The sequence below is a fragment of the Stegodyphus dumicola genome, chromosome 1 (genome assembly GCF_044657685.1).
Source record: "Stegodyphus dumicola isolate Sdum_Otavi_A_Nest chromosome 1, ASM4465768v1".
Classification (NCBI taxonomy): Eukaryota; Metazoa; Arthropoda; class Arachnida; order Araneae; family Eresidae; genus Stegodyphus; species Stegodyphus dumicola.
Window position 1 is genome coordinate 209,866,190 of NC_140768.1, and position 14,304 is coordinate 209,880,493.

Genomic DNA, 14,304 nt, shown 5'->3' on the forward strand with positions numbered 1-14,304 from the left:
TTCCATAGGTGAATTGGATTTTCTTGAGGCGTTTCACATTCACAAAGATTTAGCAGGTTTAGTTAATGATTTGAAGTCCAATCCAGTCCTTCCTAATGCCTTTAAAATTCTACTATCTTAATTCAGTTATTTTTGCCGATAGATGGCGTTACCTCCTCGCGTTTGGTACTACCAGAGGGTATAAAAATCCGTTCGGTGGTTGCTTTCCATTATTTGAAGTTCAGATTTTGAGGGTAAGGTGCATTTGCCCCTCGCTCCCTATTTTAACTTCGCTAATTTTTTCTTGTCCTTTATGCTTGATCAGATAGCCTGGCTCAGTAAAAGTAGGCGGCCAGTGCAACTCTGATTAAAAATCTAGTTATAACCACGTGCAGTGCTTATAAGGACCACGTGTTTCTGTGACTCCTTTATTTTCTTCTTTCTAAGTATTTCTTTCTCCTGATGAGGAGGGACCTTTAGCTGCCCTCGAAATCGATTGAGTGTTTCATTATACCTACGCTAAATACAAGGTTGTTTTTACGATTTTGATTGTCACATTGGCGTGTTTCTCTTCTAGTCTACAGTATAATATTTCGTGCTAAAGTACAATATTCGATTATTGCGCTAGAAGTAAGAATATTATAATAAAAGTACAATATTAAATTATTCGAGAAAAATAATTTCGAAATTCAAATGCTAAAAACAGACAAATAATTTTAAAGTTATTTTAGTATATGTTGTTCATCCTATTTTTATATTACAGGATTTAATAGAACTTTAAGAATTTGAAAACATATAAGAATTTCAAAGCGGTGTTGAGTTCAAAATGAGTTAAAGATTCAGGCTATTATCTGTTTCACACAAATAGCTTAGACGTAACATATGCGCAATAATGTAGAAAGTAATTCAGAAGCAGTAATTTTTATTTTATTTTAAGTGAAAATATAACATTAATATTGAAATATTCCTTTAAAAATGTGGAGCAAACAGAATTGTTATTGAACAGTTTCGACTCTTTTGTAGATTTGATAAAAACTGATTTTGTATATTTGATAAAAACTGATTTTGGATATTTGATAAAACTGGGTTTTGATAAAATAAGCAGTAAATTTGAAAATTTACATATTCTATCATTCATGATAGTTTGCCGTCAAACTTCTGCTTTTTCAATTGAATTTGCTTGCACAAATTTTTTTTTTAATAAACTTGTAATGTTCTAGATTAACTCTTGGAAAACCGAAGCCTTATTTAAGCTGTATGTTAAAGTACCAAACCGACCGAAATGGTTTTCGAGAGTCAGAACAATTTCCTTCCCTCCCCATCGATTAACGCACAAAGAACAGTGAAGATTTCAAATGACAACTCATCTACTTCTAACAAATAAAGATAAGAAACGACAAATAAATCCTTTTAAGACAGGCTCTCTGCAATAAACTGATACAATGCATTTGGGGAAACTGCACCTACTAATGCATATCTTTAGGGGAAGGAAGGAAACAACATCGGAATTTCTGCCGTTTGGAGTGGCTTCGGTAGCTTGAACGAAAGGCCGTCTGGGGCATTATGGTCTTCAAAGAGTTAAATAAAGTCCGTTAACTGCTAGAACCTAGTAGAATTATGTAGCTACTACCCGCTGAGTTCTTGTGCGTAAATAACAACTCCGAAGAAAGGTTTAAATATTCTTTTATTGAAACTCAGTTAGATTCAAAGATGGCCCTTCTTGGGCCTACAAGAAGCCGACACTTTTGGCTTGAGCTTACAATAGAAAATGCAAAATTAAACTTCTAAGCTAAGTAGAATAAACAGCCTAAGTTGTACAAAATTGGTCACCACATAGTTGGCTCTAATTTAAAAATCTCCGGCGAAACCTAACAGGCACGTAATAGTCACGACCGTAAACTAACAAGCTTTAACTCGCAACAATAAGGTGGCCGAAAGCAGAACATACTCTCCTCCTTTCTGTCTAATTGAAGTACTTAAGACCTTAACTTAAATAGTAGTTTCTCTCCTATATTGCGTAAAACGTAAAACTGAAAAATCTCATTCTGGTAGGAAAGCGTAAGTAGGAAAATGAAGAAGTAACGGAAAGCTGTATTAAAATGAAAATAACTAATAGAAAAATAAAGTGAAACTCTACAAACTAGCATGAAGTGTTTGCTATTTGAAAAATTTTAATGATATTAATTAAACATACTTAGTTTTAAAGCTTTGTAGCTGGATAAAATAATGCATAAATTCATGCATAACTTCATGCATAAATTCTTAGAGCAAGAGTTTTTTTCGAGCTCAGAATTCGATTTTTGCCTCTGGACAAAGAATCTTTGTAGGTTACATAATTCGAGAAGGACTTTTTCATCAACACATCAATAGCTAAAATGTCGAAAATTCTGGATTATCTTTATTTAAAAGGCTCGAATATTTTCTAGTTTTTCCTCTTTATCTACTGTCGAGATACTTAGTTAAATTACCTTTTAAGATGTTAGCTGAATGCCTTAAAACACACTCGTCTGAAAAAAATTCTGCAATGACGCTACAAGAAGCTTCCCGACTAAAAGGTGGTGGAAGTCACCACAAAGATTTCGCGATTGGGTCTCCTAATCCCCCAGTCGCCCAAGGGAGAGTATATAAGGTATTATCTCCCTCCTTTCAGCATACCTTCTTGGGCTAACTAGAAGCACGCTCAATGCGTATTCGGACTGTTCGGAGTTTGAATCCTGTGGAAGGCAAATTCCGGACATCCTAGACATTTTGCACACTCCGGTGCAGTCTCTGCAGGTCCTAAATTCTGCTGCCAAGCGACTATCGAAATTCTAAAAATTTGGCGTCCAAGTGTCAAATTAGTGCCATTCCTTAATTTTGTTGTTTGAGGCCTTCTCTTAACTTCTAAAAATTTTGCTTTCCCCTAAGTTCTACCGCCAGGTGCGGCCGCACCCGCCACCGATTCTGGTGTATGTTCTGGGAATATCTGGATAACTAATTTAAAATAGCAATAAATGCAATCTTTTGATATAAAAGTATCATTTATAAAATATTTTTTTATATCTATAGAAAGAAATTTCATTTAAATTTCTCCTAATCAACACATTGAACACTTCGCAGCGTAGTTCGCAGAAATCTTCAGTCATCGCCAAGCTAAGTAGAATTGAACCCAAACTAAGTAGTAAATTAAATCGCCAAGCTAAAGTTGGACACTTCTACATTGGAAACTTCGCAACGTAGTTAGCAGAAATATGCAGTCTTCTCCAAGCGTAATACCAACATAAAATATCAACTTTCTCTTAGCTATTCAATTACTAATATTAAAAAAAAAATTACTTAGACCTCGCTGTATAAGCAGTTTCACAAGCTGTTATGTGTTGATTAACTGTTATGCCGTGATGAAAGCAAAGAATAATGAAGAATGATTCTCTGGTTGGCACGGTTGTACCCATTGCATATTTGCAGTGCAGTTATTGTGATGGTATAGCGCTACAGGCAGAAAGTTCTTGAACCCTATGTGGGAGTTTTCCGGGAAGATGTTGGACAGGGCTTTATTTTTATAAATCATAAAGAACGGCCACATAAAGCTTCAACTGTCGACGATTTTCTGGGGGAAGTGGGTTTCGCCGTATGATATGGACAACGAATTCGCACACCTAAATCTTATATAGCCTGCTCGATATACATTTGAAAGAGTCATTGCATAGCGTTAAAATCCTCGTAGGGCTCTCTAGGCATTAAAATACTCGTTTTTAAAAGAAAAGAATTTGTTGAAAGAAATTATAGTGTATGATCTCATATAAAGTATGACTACCTGCTGTGAAACATAAACATGAGAGTCACGCTGATTATGTGACATGCTGTGTAAATACTCGTTGAAAATGTTTAAATAGCTTGAATAGAATCGAATATACAACGAAATAAAAGCATTTCAGTTCCCTGACATCGAAAATTTTCTAATGACTGTAGACATTTGTTAAAAATATAAATTTTCGTTATTTGGTACAAGCAAAAATTTTATATCGGGAAAAGTCTTTGTTATTATTGTAACTGTGTCGATTTTAGGTATTTGAGAATGTACTACTTTGATCCAGCAAACTACATACCACACTTTTGTGCTTCTAAGGCACAACATTCTCTGCACATAAATTTAATAAAAAGGGGAGTGCACTGCTAAAATTGATGCTGTTTTAGAATCACAAATTTTTATGAGCTGCTAAATATTCCGAAGTAAAAAACTAGGACTTTAAAACTTTTCCGGAAAAATAGGAATACTGTTGTATTAAAAAATCAAAGCCATTTTATAAAATATATGTACATTGCTAGATGTATTATAGTAGTTCTCCATTTTACCTTTTTTATTTTTTAAAGTGTTCTTTTCTTTTTCTTTCTTTTTTTTTTTTTTTTTTTTTTTTTTTTTGTTAGTTCTGAAATTATAAAATTAAGGTGTGCGAGTTAGAGAGTCGATGGTTCTTGGAATCAAAGAAATTCGGTACAAATCTGCAAGACATCTAGAAGTAAATATTGGCAAAACTTTCAAAGCTTTACCAATGTTTTTATCAGTCTTATATTTCTGTACTACACATTCAAGAATTTAATCAAACTCTTATTAAAAATTGTATTAAGTTTTTAGTTTCGGCTTGAGCTAAGGAAAACTAAAGACTCTCACTTCATCTGAAAATTCATTTCATTGGAATTCCTTTGTAGCCCGCTGATACTCACTCAATAGATGTCACAATGCTCTTCGAAGTAAGAAACTGGGAACAAAAAGTGCTCACTTGACAGAAATAGACCCATAGATCTTTCAGTCACAGATGGGTATGATAATCAGTACAGTATAAGATAACACATGAGCGAAATGCCTGATATCTAAATCCCTTGCACTTAAAGGGAGGCTAGGGAGAGGCAGGACACACAGACAAACAATTCCGAACTGTTCGACACATGTTAGTTCGGAAGAAAAGCCTAATAGGTACTTTTTTGGAGCGAGAAAAAATCAGTTTCGTAGTCACCGGAAAAATGAATTTCGCTGTCACCGGAATTTGAACCCCATCTCTTGCTATGCTATCCGTTTGTATTATCACTCCCTTCTATAGACAATCAACAGTAGCGGGCCGTAATTTCTACGCTATTAAAAATTAATAACGAGTGATTATTTCGCCTATTTTTACGGTATGGTTTTTAATAAATAACATGTTTATGTGAAATATGTGCCATTTGAATCCTCGGTCCTCGAATCTCATGAATCAAGAAAAAGATTCGAAAATGAATATCTTTGCAATCCTCCCCCGACATTCAAGTATTCAAGTATTTCAAATTTTAACTTAAATTACCATAAAAGCTTTAACTCAAAACGTTCAAGGAATTAGTATTATTGACGTCCAGCAGAAGTGTTCATTAAATAAAGAATGCCGTAGTTACTATTTCTTTCAAACTTGGTACTAAATAAGGTGATAATTGGCTTCACCTCATTCATCTTCATGACCGCACTGAGCGCCAATCTCTTTCCTGAATCTATTTCCTGAAGAAAAGAATATTCCAAATATAGTGTTTATCTGTCTTAGCTCTCGAAATAATCATCTCTTGTGTCAATTTTGAAAGATTCTGAAAAAGATGTAAGCAATTTTTACCGTTACTTAAATATTTTTAATTAGTGAAATAATTTTGAAAAAAAAAAAAAAAAAAAAAAGGAGCCGGGGTATGAATTAAAAAATTTTATTGATTTACTTCATTTACCGAATTTTCTTTTGTATTTTTTAAACATATGCAGATTTAAAAAAAGTACAGTCTTAAATTTGTTTTTCATTAAATGCAGATTTCAAATTTTGCTTTAATTAAAACTTTCTTTTGGCATAATTTGGGTTTTTTTTCCGTCTTAGAATTTTTATATGGAGGATTCGAGAAATTCGACAGCCTTTTATAATTCCGATTCGAGAGTGTTTAAGATATGTTCTGTCTCTAGAATGCAATATATATATATTCTTGTTATGAATGCGTAACATATACTCCCACTTTGAACAAGTGCTTACTACTACTACTCACTGTCTTCCTAAAAATTATGTTTTAGGACAGGAATAAAATCAATTGCTTCCATTAGATATTAAATAGTTTTCTAGAATTTTTTCACATAAAAATAGGGATTTAAAATTTCACAAAAACCCTATCAAGTATTCTTAATAAAAGAGGTAAGGATAGATGATAAAATAAGCCAAATTTTAAGACTGGAGCAAATTAGTAAATCGCTCTTCCGCAAGCTGGAGTTCCAGCACAAACGCAACTTCAGCCGAAACTTCAAAGTCGTCGGATTCATCTAGTGAAAAAATCACTTCCAACCCCCATGGTTCCCGCCAGAATTAACTTCATCTCCGAAACTCTACTTCTCTTTCCCCATCGTAGAAGCCCCCCTTCAATGATACGCCTCGCCGCCGGCGACAGGCGGGGAGGGGTGAAGGGAAGAGGGGTCCTCTCACGACGTAACAACAGGTATATAACGGACCTACCCTGTCAGAAGCCCAATCATAAGCTAAAGGTGAGTTAGTCGACCAACACAGTACCAGGCTGTTTATTTTTTACGCAGTAAAAGTCACTCTACTACGTGAAGAAAAAAAGCACGTGGTCTGCGGCATTCAATCGAATTGTGTGATTTCTGTTGACTTTTAATGAATATCTAATTTTTTTTGGTACCGGATATTAGTATGTATCTATTGACTTGCTTGAGCAAATTTTTGCATCATTTATAATAAAAAGGTAAGACCAAACTCTTTTTTTTTTTTTTTTTTTTTTGTTTTGTTTTGTTCCAGTATTTTGTCATTTAGTTGTAATGTGATAGTTATTTTTAAAATTATTCCATTCTTAATGAAATGAGATTTTTAGTTTCTTTAGTATTTTAAAGAGATTTAAAATGAAATGTTTATACGAGAAACCATAAGCATACCTTGATGAAATACAAATTTAAATTTCTTTATTATTTTTAAATAAATCAATAATTCTGTAAAGGATAAATGTTGTGAAATATGTACTATCAATATAAACTATATTGTAAAATATATATTTGTCAATTAAATTGATTAATACAGTTTCCTTTACATAGGTTTTTAACATTTGTATTTTCACTTATCATAAGCACGTGCGACTAGACTTTAATCAAAAGTATCTCGAGTATCTAACCTTTTTTTATAAATTCAATTATTTATAAACTGTTCTTTTGATTATAAGTTTTTATTCTTTGAATTGATTGATGAAATTGGAAGGATTTTTATTCAGAATAAAATTTAAAAAACCAAATTAAATAAACGATTGTACACAAAGTATTAAATTATGAGAAATTAATACCAGCCGTTGAGCATCTTGAAATGTGTGTTATATTGTAATGTTAAACACCTGCATAATAATATCTGTCACCTAACGTGTTGTCCTCATTAAGTTTTGAAGATCCGTATTGAAATATTCGACGGATTTAAAGGTTTTGATATTAAGTGTTCTAAAGCTCTTCAATGTGAATTGGAAATTTTCAGTCATAAATAAAAAATGGTACATTTTTAATAGCATAAAAATTTTTAAGGGAATAAAGAACACCAAACACTTTAAGTTTTATTTAAAGGAAAGGGAGAAAGAAGTTATTACTTTATAAATTTATAAAATAAGTATTAGAAATGAGAGGTGAATTTAAACCATATTTGAAATGGAAAATTCTTTTTTTTCTAAACAAAAAGAAAAAGAAAGAACAATTTGTCTCATTATTGCATTCCTTCGAGAACATTTTTTTTTCTAAATAATAATCAATTCCGATTAATTAATACGTGTGAGAAGATAAATTTGCAGTTATAATTCTCATATTGATTTGTATACTTTCATTAAAGCTATAATTAAATTTTTCATGAAAAATGTCTATAATTTTAGTTCTTTTTATGATTTAATTATAACGCAGCCAATTTTAGGCTGGTTATTATATAGATAGCATTGTCATTTTCATACGCTAATTAGTGTTTAAATAAACATAATACCTCTTTTATCTGCGCATATGAGTAACTAGGAATAGATTTTAACTGTATTCTGAATATTTGGAAATTAAACATGCTTTCTTAATAACCTATACCTAGAAAATAGTATTTAATATGTAATTTGTGAAACACTATGAAAGTATAGAGTTTTGCCATTAACATATGAAATTATTTTAAATTTCAAACTAGGTTGTCAGCTCTGAATCTGCACTGTATAAGACCAAATAAATAAATAAATTTCCTAAAATACTTATAAAAATTTTAAATTATTTAAGCTTTATTTTTACAGATACCTTTTATTACTATTTAATTTTTCGATCATCATTCACCATTTAATGAGAAGTACATAGTTTTCTGCCACTGATCTAAAATTTAAGTTATAATTTAATCGCTTAAAAATATCTTTAGGACGGCTTCCTTTAAATTCATACCTTTCAAACCATTTTGCATTTTATATCGTATTAAAGCAATTTTATAAATAGAAAGGGCTTTATAGGAATTAATATTAGTAATAAATTTTACTACTGTTAATTTAGGAAAATTATTGTACAATCTGTTTCACATTCTACAAGACAGTTGTATAAGTATAATTGACAACAATAACAAAATTAAAAGTCAATTCTCTGATACATTTTTAAAAATAATTTCTGAATTTCACATAGTAATTCAGCAAGTGAATGCTTATGAAACCCATCGGATTTCTTATCCGAAATTTACCGAAAGTTAGACACTCAGATATCATGTAAAACAATGGACTATAATCTGATCCTATTGCCTATCTTAGATTATTTCCGAACTGCAACCTACGTTTGACCAAGGACTTCTAGAGAAATTAAATGTGAATTTCAGGTGCATTTTTTCCTAGAATCAGTCCTCTCTGGGCTTTCGAACTGATTTTTTTTTTTTTTTTTTTTTTTGTCCATGTGCGTAAATAATATTTTTGTCGCAAACTTCCATGTATTTGCCTGAATTCGATTCCAAATCTCCCAAGCATGAGTGTTGCCGCTCTGTTATCCGGTCGGTATGCCAAATCCGTATCTACCGGGTGGCGTTCGCAGATCGTGGCGGCGTATTAACGACATGCTTATATTATGTATATATCACATTTTTTTATTCTTAAAAGTTATATCTTACAAGTTAAGATAATTATTTAAGTTCCAACATATTACCGCGTTTTTAGTTTATTTACATTCAGGTTATACAGTGACAGTTTTTGAAACGTTTTTTCTTGCATCATTACGGTCATCATGAAACAAACTGAAATTTCTTTTGTAATTTACACTTTAATGGAATTAAAAGGATTGGTAGCTTGCAGATAATGATAAGGTCTTTTGTAATACGTTTTATTACTAAATAATGACATTTTAGTAAGCATTGTTTATACGTGATATACAAGAAATCGTCGATTCTAAGACAAATCATTTTACCCATTTAAAAGGAATCGATGGCTCTTAGAATTACAGATTTTTTTTAACTGTCATTATTTCCAAATAATTGACTTTTCCCAAATAATAATTAAACAAATAATCTGTTGTTGGTAATTATTACAAAAATTATATTATTACAAAAATATTTGCCAGAAGTATTTAAAAATTCTAATTAGTTTTATTTTACTTGATTAGAAGCAAAATCTATTTTTTTTTTCATTGTTGGTGTAGGAATTTAGGGGCGCATCTCACAATTTAGGACTGAATATAAAAATAAACAATATGATATTGCAATGAGAACGTAAAAACTTTAAAAACTTAGTCAGAATAATGCAAACTGCAACTTGCTTCATGTTAAAGCTATATTAATTTCTATTTATGCTTGCTGTATTTAAAATTTCGCATCAAAATTATTGAATGCAATTATGTTTAGTCTTAAAATTTGGGGAATATGGATAAAACTTCTCATAATAGAGAAAGTCTCTGAACACTGGTAGTTCGGTCCGAGGTTCGAATCCCGCGAACGGGCTGGCTGCATGGGTGTTTTCGTGGTTTTCCCCATGTGTAACGTGTATACGAGCCAGTTTCCCTTAGAAAGTTCTCCACGAAGGCATCCCTCCCTTTAGGCAGATAGCCCTCGAGGCTTTGCTGTAATTAAATAACCTAACCTAACCTCTCATAATAGAGATCTCATATATAGAGATACTATACGGTCGTTTGTTGCAGAACACATGAGTTCTGTGGATAACCAAAGGTACATTATAGTTAAATTTTAGATATTTTAATAGAAATTAATGATTAAAAAAGGGGAACGACTAATTTCTTATTATTATAATAGTTCAATAAGAGCCAGTATAAATTATTTTCCCAATTTTACCTATCGCACAAATGTATCTTCAAAAAAAGAAATTAATGTATTTTTACAATATTAAAGATAGTGAATTAATACACTAAAATGATTTAAAGAAATGAAAAGAAATTGTGCATTTTGTTTTCGAATTTTGATTCGGAGAAAATAACCATGGAACAGTCGTTAATGTTTAAAGCGGATAAACGGATTTTCATTGACTTATTATTACTGAACACTTTCATTTCAATCACCAAACAAAGGCTGCATTTTGTAAACTATTATTGTTTTATGTCTTTTGAGCTTATTATTATGTTTGCATAGTAACAAAGTGTAATTAAGAAAACTATTAATTCTGATTTAAAATAATAAATAATTTAAAAAGCTAAATATTATAGTTTTGGAGAATTGTTATATGTGAACAAGTGAATAGAATAGACTTTACGCAGTCGTAATTAAAATATTCAGTGCCATGCATTTGAAAGAAATATTTACAAGTGCAAATTATAACAGACTTATCTTTTTTATTTTTCAGAAATATGAAACTAGCGTAACATATTACTACTAATGTGAAAATATATTGCTGCTCACAATTTTTGTTAATTTGTGCGTTTCGTTTCAAACATTTCCTATTTATAATTACAGTTTTAATATCTCATAATTATTTTTACGTGACTAACTATGAAATTTAGATGGCCCAAATTTTCTGCTTCTGAGATTTGGAGATATATTTTAAATATCTTGTTATGTTAATTATCTAAAATCTTCTACATCCATGACAATTTTAACATTTGTCTAGGTATTTTAAAGTGTTACTACACAAATAGATATCAAACACTCTGCAGAATCTCACTTTCTTTGGTAGCTTAAAGTAGTGAGCTCTAGAAAGACTACAGAAGAATAATCCTCTTGCCTTAAACTGTAGACAGACAAAGTCAGAAGAAGGATGTAAATAGACCTTTTTATTTAAACACAAAGAAATAACAATCACCCAACTTGGATTAGCAGAAACCAAACACTTCTAGCTGAGCTGAAATACGTAATGCTGAACTAAATCAAATGTACTAGATTAGCCTAACGACTCACAGGATAATCTAAACGTGCAGGAAATGCTCTGGTTTATAGAAAAACCGGCGAAACAAGCTAAATGGCTAGAAGCACTCAAAGCAAAAGATTTAAATCGCCAATAGTTAAGGTACAACGTGCTCTGAAGTAGGGGGAACGCGCTCTAACCTCACAACTTCATTTGATTTAAGATCCTCCGTGACTCTAAACACTTGATGCAATATAGCAGGCGAAACTTTGATACACTATTTCAGTAGACTTAATTGTTTTCTTTTCCTTTTTTGCTTTAGATTAGCATCCATGGAGAAACTGTTATGAGTGGTGTCAAGACGTATGTTAATATCTCTCATTTTGAAGAAGTTCTTCAAACTGCAAAAGTGTCTCTTGCTTCGAAACTCGGCTTCAATATGCTACACGACGAGCGCTACGGTTCCGTCTACGCCAACTTCTCGGACGGAAATTATAGCCCATCTTCCAGCCCAATATCTGTCATGTCCAACACGACTCCCGTGCCAAGTCCAGTGCAGGGTGACGCCGTCTCAGGAGCAAGAACCTTCTGTGATTTGACTAACTGTAGTCCATCGAAATCTGTGTCAAACGTCAGTACTACTTTTGTGTTTCCCGATCCTAATTTTGTTTACAGAAACACTCTGCCTACATCTATAACCAGATCCACACGTCACTATAACGCTATCGCTCCTAAAACGATTTCAGATCTGAGCAACACTTTTACATTTAACCATCAACTAGACAAAACTTTGGAAACTTCCGCACAAACTTTAATACAATCTAGTGAAATGCCGCAAAATTATGCTGGCAACTACCGTATCTTCCAGAACCAGCCAGTAATGAACATGAACTCAGGTTTCGTAGCAGAGGATGAGATGGATGAAGAAGATGATGAAATTTACGATGACAATAGCATCTTGTCGCCTCGTAGTTGTTCGAAAAGGAAAGTGTCAGAGAGACCACCTTCGCCGGCAGTCGTAAAGAAACGTCGGCTAGCCGCTAACGCAAGGGAAAGAAGACGAATGCACAGTTTGAACGTCGCGTTTGATCGTCTCAGGGACGTCGTACCTTCAATCGGTAATGACAGAAAGCTATCCAAATACGAAACATTACAAATGGCTCAAAGCTATATTACAGCTCTCAGTGAATTGTTACTTAGGGAATAGACTTCTCTAATCCCCCCCCGTGTGAATATTTTACCTCTACCGAGAACTGTGCCAATTTTTAAAGAAAAAATTAGTAGGTTATAACGGCTTTTGCCTGTGATGTTTCGCAAGTGTACTTAGCCCTCAAAGTTTTAAAAATCCCAACTAGTTTACAGACAATTAAGAAAGCAAATGATAAAGAAAATATATTAAAACATTTAAATGAGATTTGAAAACAATGAACATTATCATCTCTGCTGTCTTCATTTGCTTTAACAAATTATTCTATGAATTTCCTGCAAAAATATCAAAGTAGGTTTGATAAAAAAAATATTTTGTGAAATTTTTATTACTATGCTATTTTTAATCTGAAAATTTAAAATGTACGTAATTCTATTGCAACTTAGTAATTTTAACTGCCAGATAAAACAAATGCATAAAATTGCATTTATTACTTTCAGAACACTGTTCAAATAAACTCAGGTTTTATTTTATATATTTAGACTGTTAATTGTTAAATATGAAAGTGCAAAAATCTGAAATATTTCTAAAGACTATGGTGAAATATTTATGTACTTCGTATTCCTGGACTCTTTTACTTAGAAGAGAAGTGAAACAATACTTTTTAAGTAGTTATGTATGGTATTTTACATGTAAAAATTTAGTCAGTTATGTTTGCCATGTCAGTATTCTAGTCTGTGCAGATGGAGTTATATACTTAAATTATCCCTTAAATCACAACATGCTAATTTGCACAGATTTCTATACAGTTACTCAGTCAGAGTAGAACTGTATCTAAAATACTAAATTAATCTCTAGTGGTATGTAAGCAATATCAGATTTTAATGCACTGTAAAAATTTAAGTGTATATGTTTATGTATCACAAAATCACGCGCAACCATATGAAATTTATACTGTTTCTGGTATAGATTCAGTCAAGTTTAAATATCCGAATTATTTGCAGTTTGCACCAGTTTTAAAACTGAAACTAAATTTATAATGTGAGATATCAAATTTTTAATCTTCAAGACTTTATGCCATTTTTTATGTCATATGAGCTATGTTAACTGCCATATTTTGTTGTATTTTAATACCTTTGTTACGATTCCTTAAGACTGAAACGCAACAGAATTATCGTTTTTCCAGTGAAGATTTTATTTTTTATACATAAGTATTATACGCGCATAAATTAGCATTACTATTCATTCCGAGTAAGAATGATTTTTTGTTTTGTACGTAAATAAATCTGTTTACTGTATATTTTTATATGATATTTTTAAATAAATTATTAATTACCTGAACGTTTCTCTTATTTTTCAATACCAATTTTATGTGCATCTCAGAAACAATATACCTTATTTTCTGAAAATAAATAAGAAATTTTGAAGTATATTATAGATGCTATTTATGTACTTTATATTTTCACAAGCTTCTGCAACGATGTTGAAGAGTATTAAACTACTTTAAGTGAGTATTAATGTTGTATCAAAAAGGGACATACATATGTTAAAATTTAAGATTTGCTCTTAAAAACTAAGAATAGGACATTAAATGTTTGTATTTTATTTTCAGTTTTAAAATACATTAAGCAGAACTAACAAAAGAAATTTTAAATAGTGTATTTTCAATGAATTTAAGTGTTTGAATTTTTTGTTTCAAATACAATTTCATTTCATAGAAATTACCATGCAACAGAAAAAAAAAAAAAAAGGATTTTTAAATACTCTTTCATAGACAAACGGTAAGTATTTTATATAATTACTTTACTTTGAAAATCCAGGGCAAAAAAAAAATTATCGTTTTAGTTCCAAAATTCAATTAGTAAAATCGTATATTTTTGATGAAAATGGCG

The 14,304-nt window shown here is 31.5% G+C and overlaps 1 protein-coding gene across 1 annotated transcript; it reads left to right on the forward strand.

Annotated features, from left to right (window-relative positions):
* The first annotated feature begins 6,487 nt into the window (after nucleotides 1-6,487).
* LOC118192359 (uncharacterized) lies at nucleotides 6,488-13,747 on the forward strand. The gene is made up of 2 exons (XM_035363304.2): nucleotides 6,488-6,705; nucleotides 11,588-13,747. Exon 2 carries the CDS (start codon nucleotides 11,612-11,614, stop codon nucleotides 12,470-12,472), a length of 861 nt encoding a protein of 286 aa, XP_035219195.1. The 5' UTR covers nucleotides 6,488-6,705; nucleotides 11,588-11,611; the 3' UTR covers nucleotides 12,473-13,747.
* Nucleotides 13,748-14,304: the final 557 nt, after the last annotated feature.

What these genes read in the sequence shown, in the direction of transcription:
- LOC118192359 (XM_035363304.2), top strand. Translation starts at nt 11,612, where the DNA reads ATGAGTGGTGTCAAGACGTATGTTAATATCTCTCATTTTGAAGAAGTT.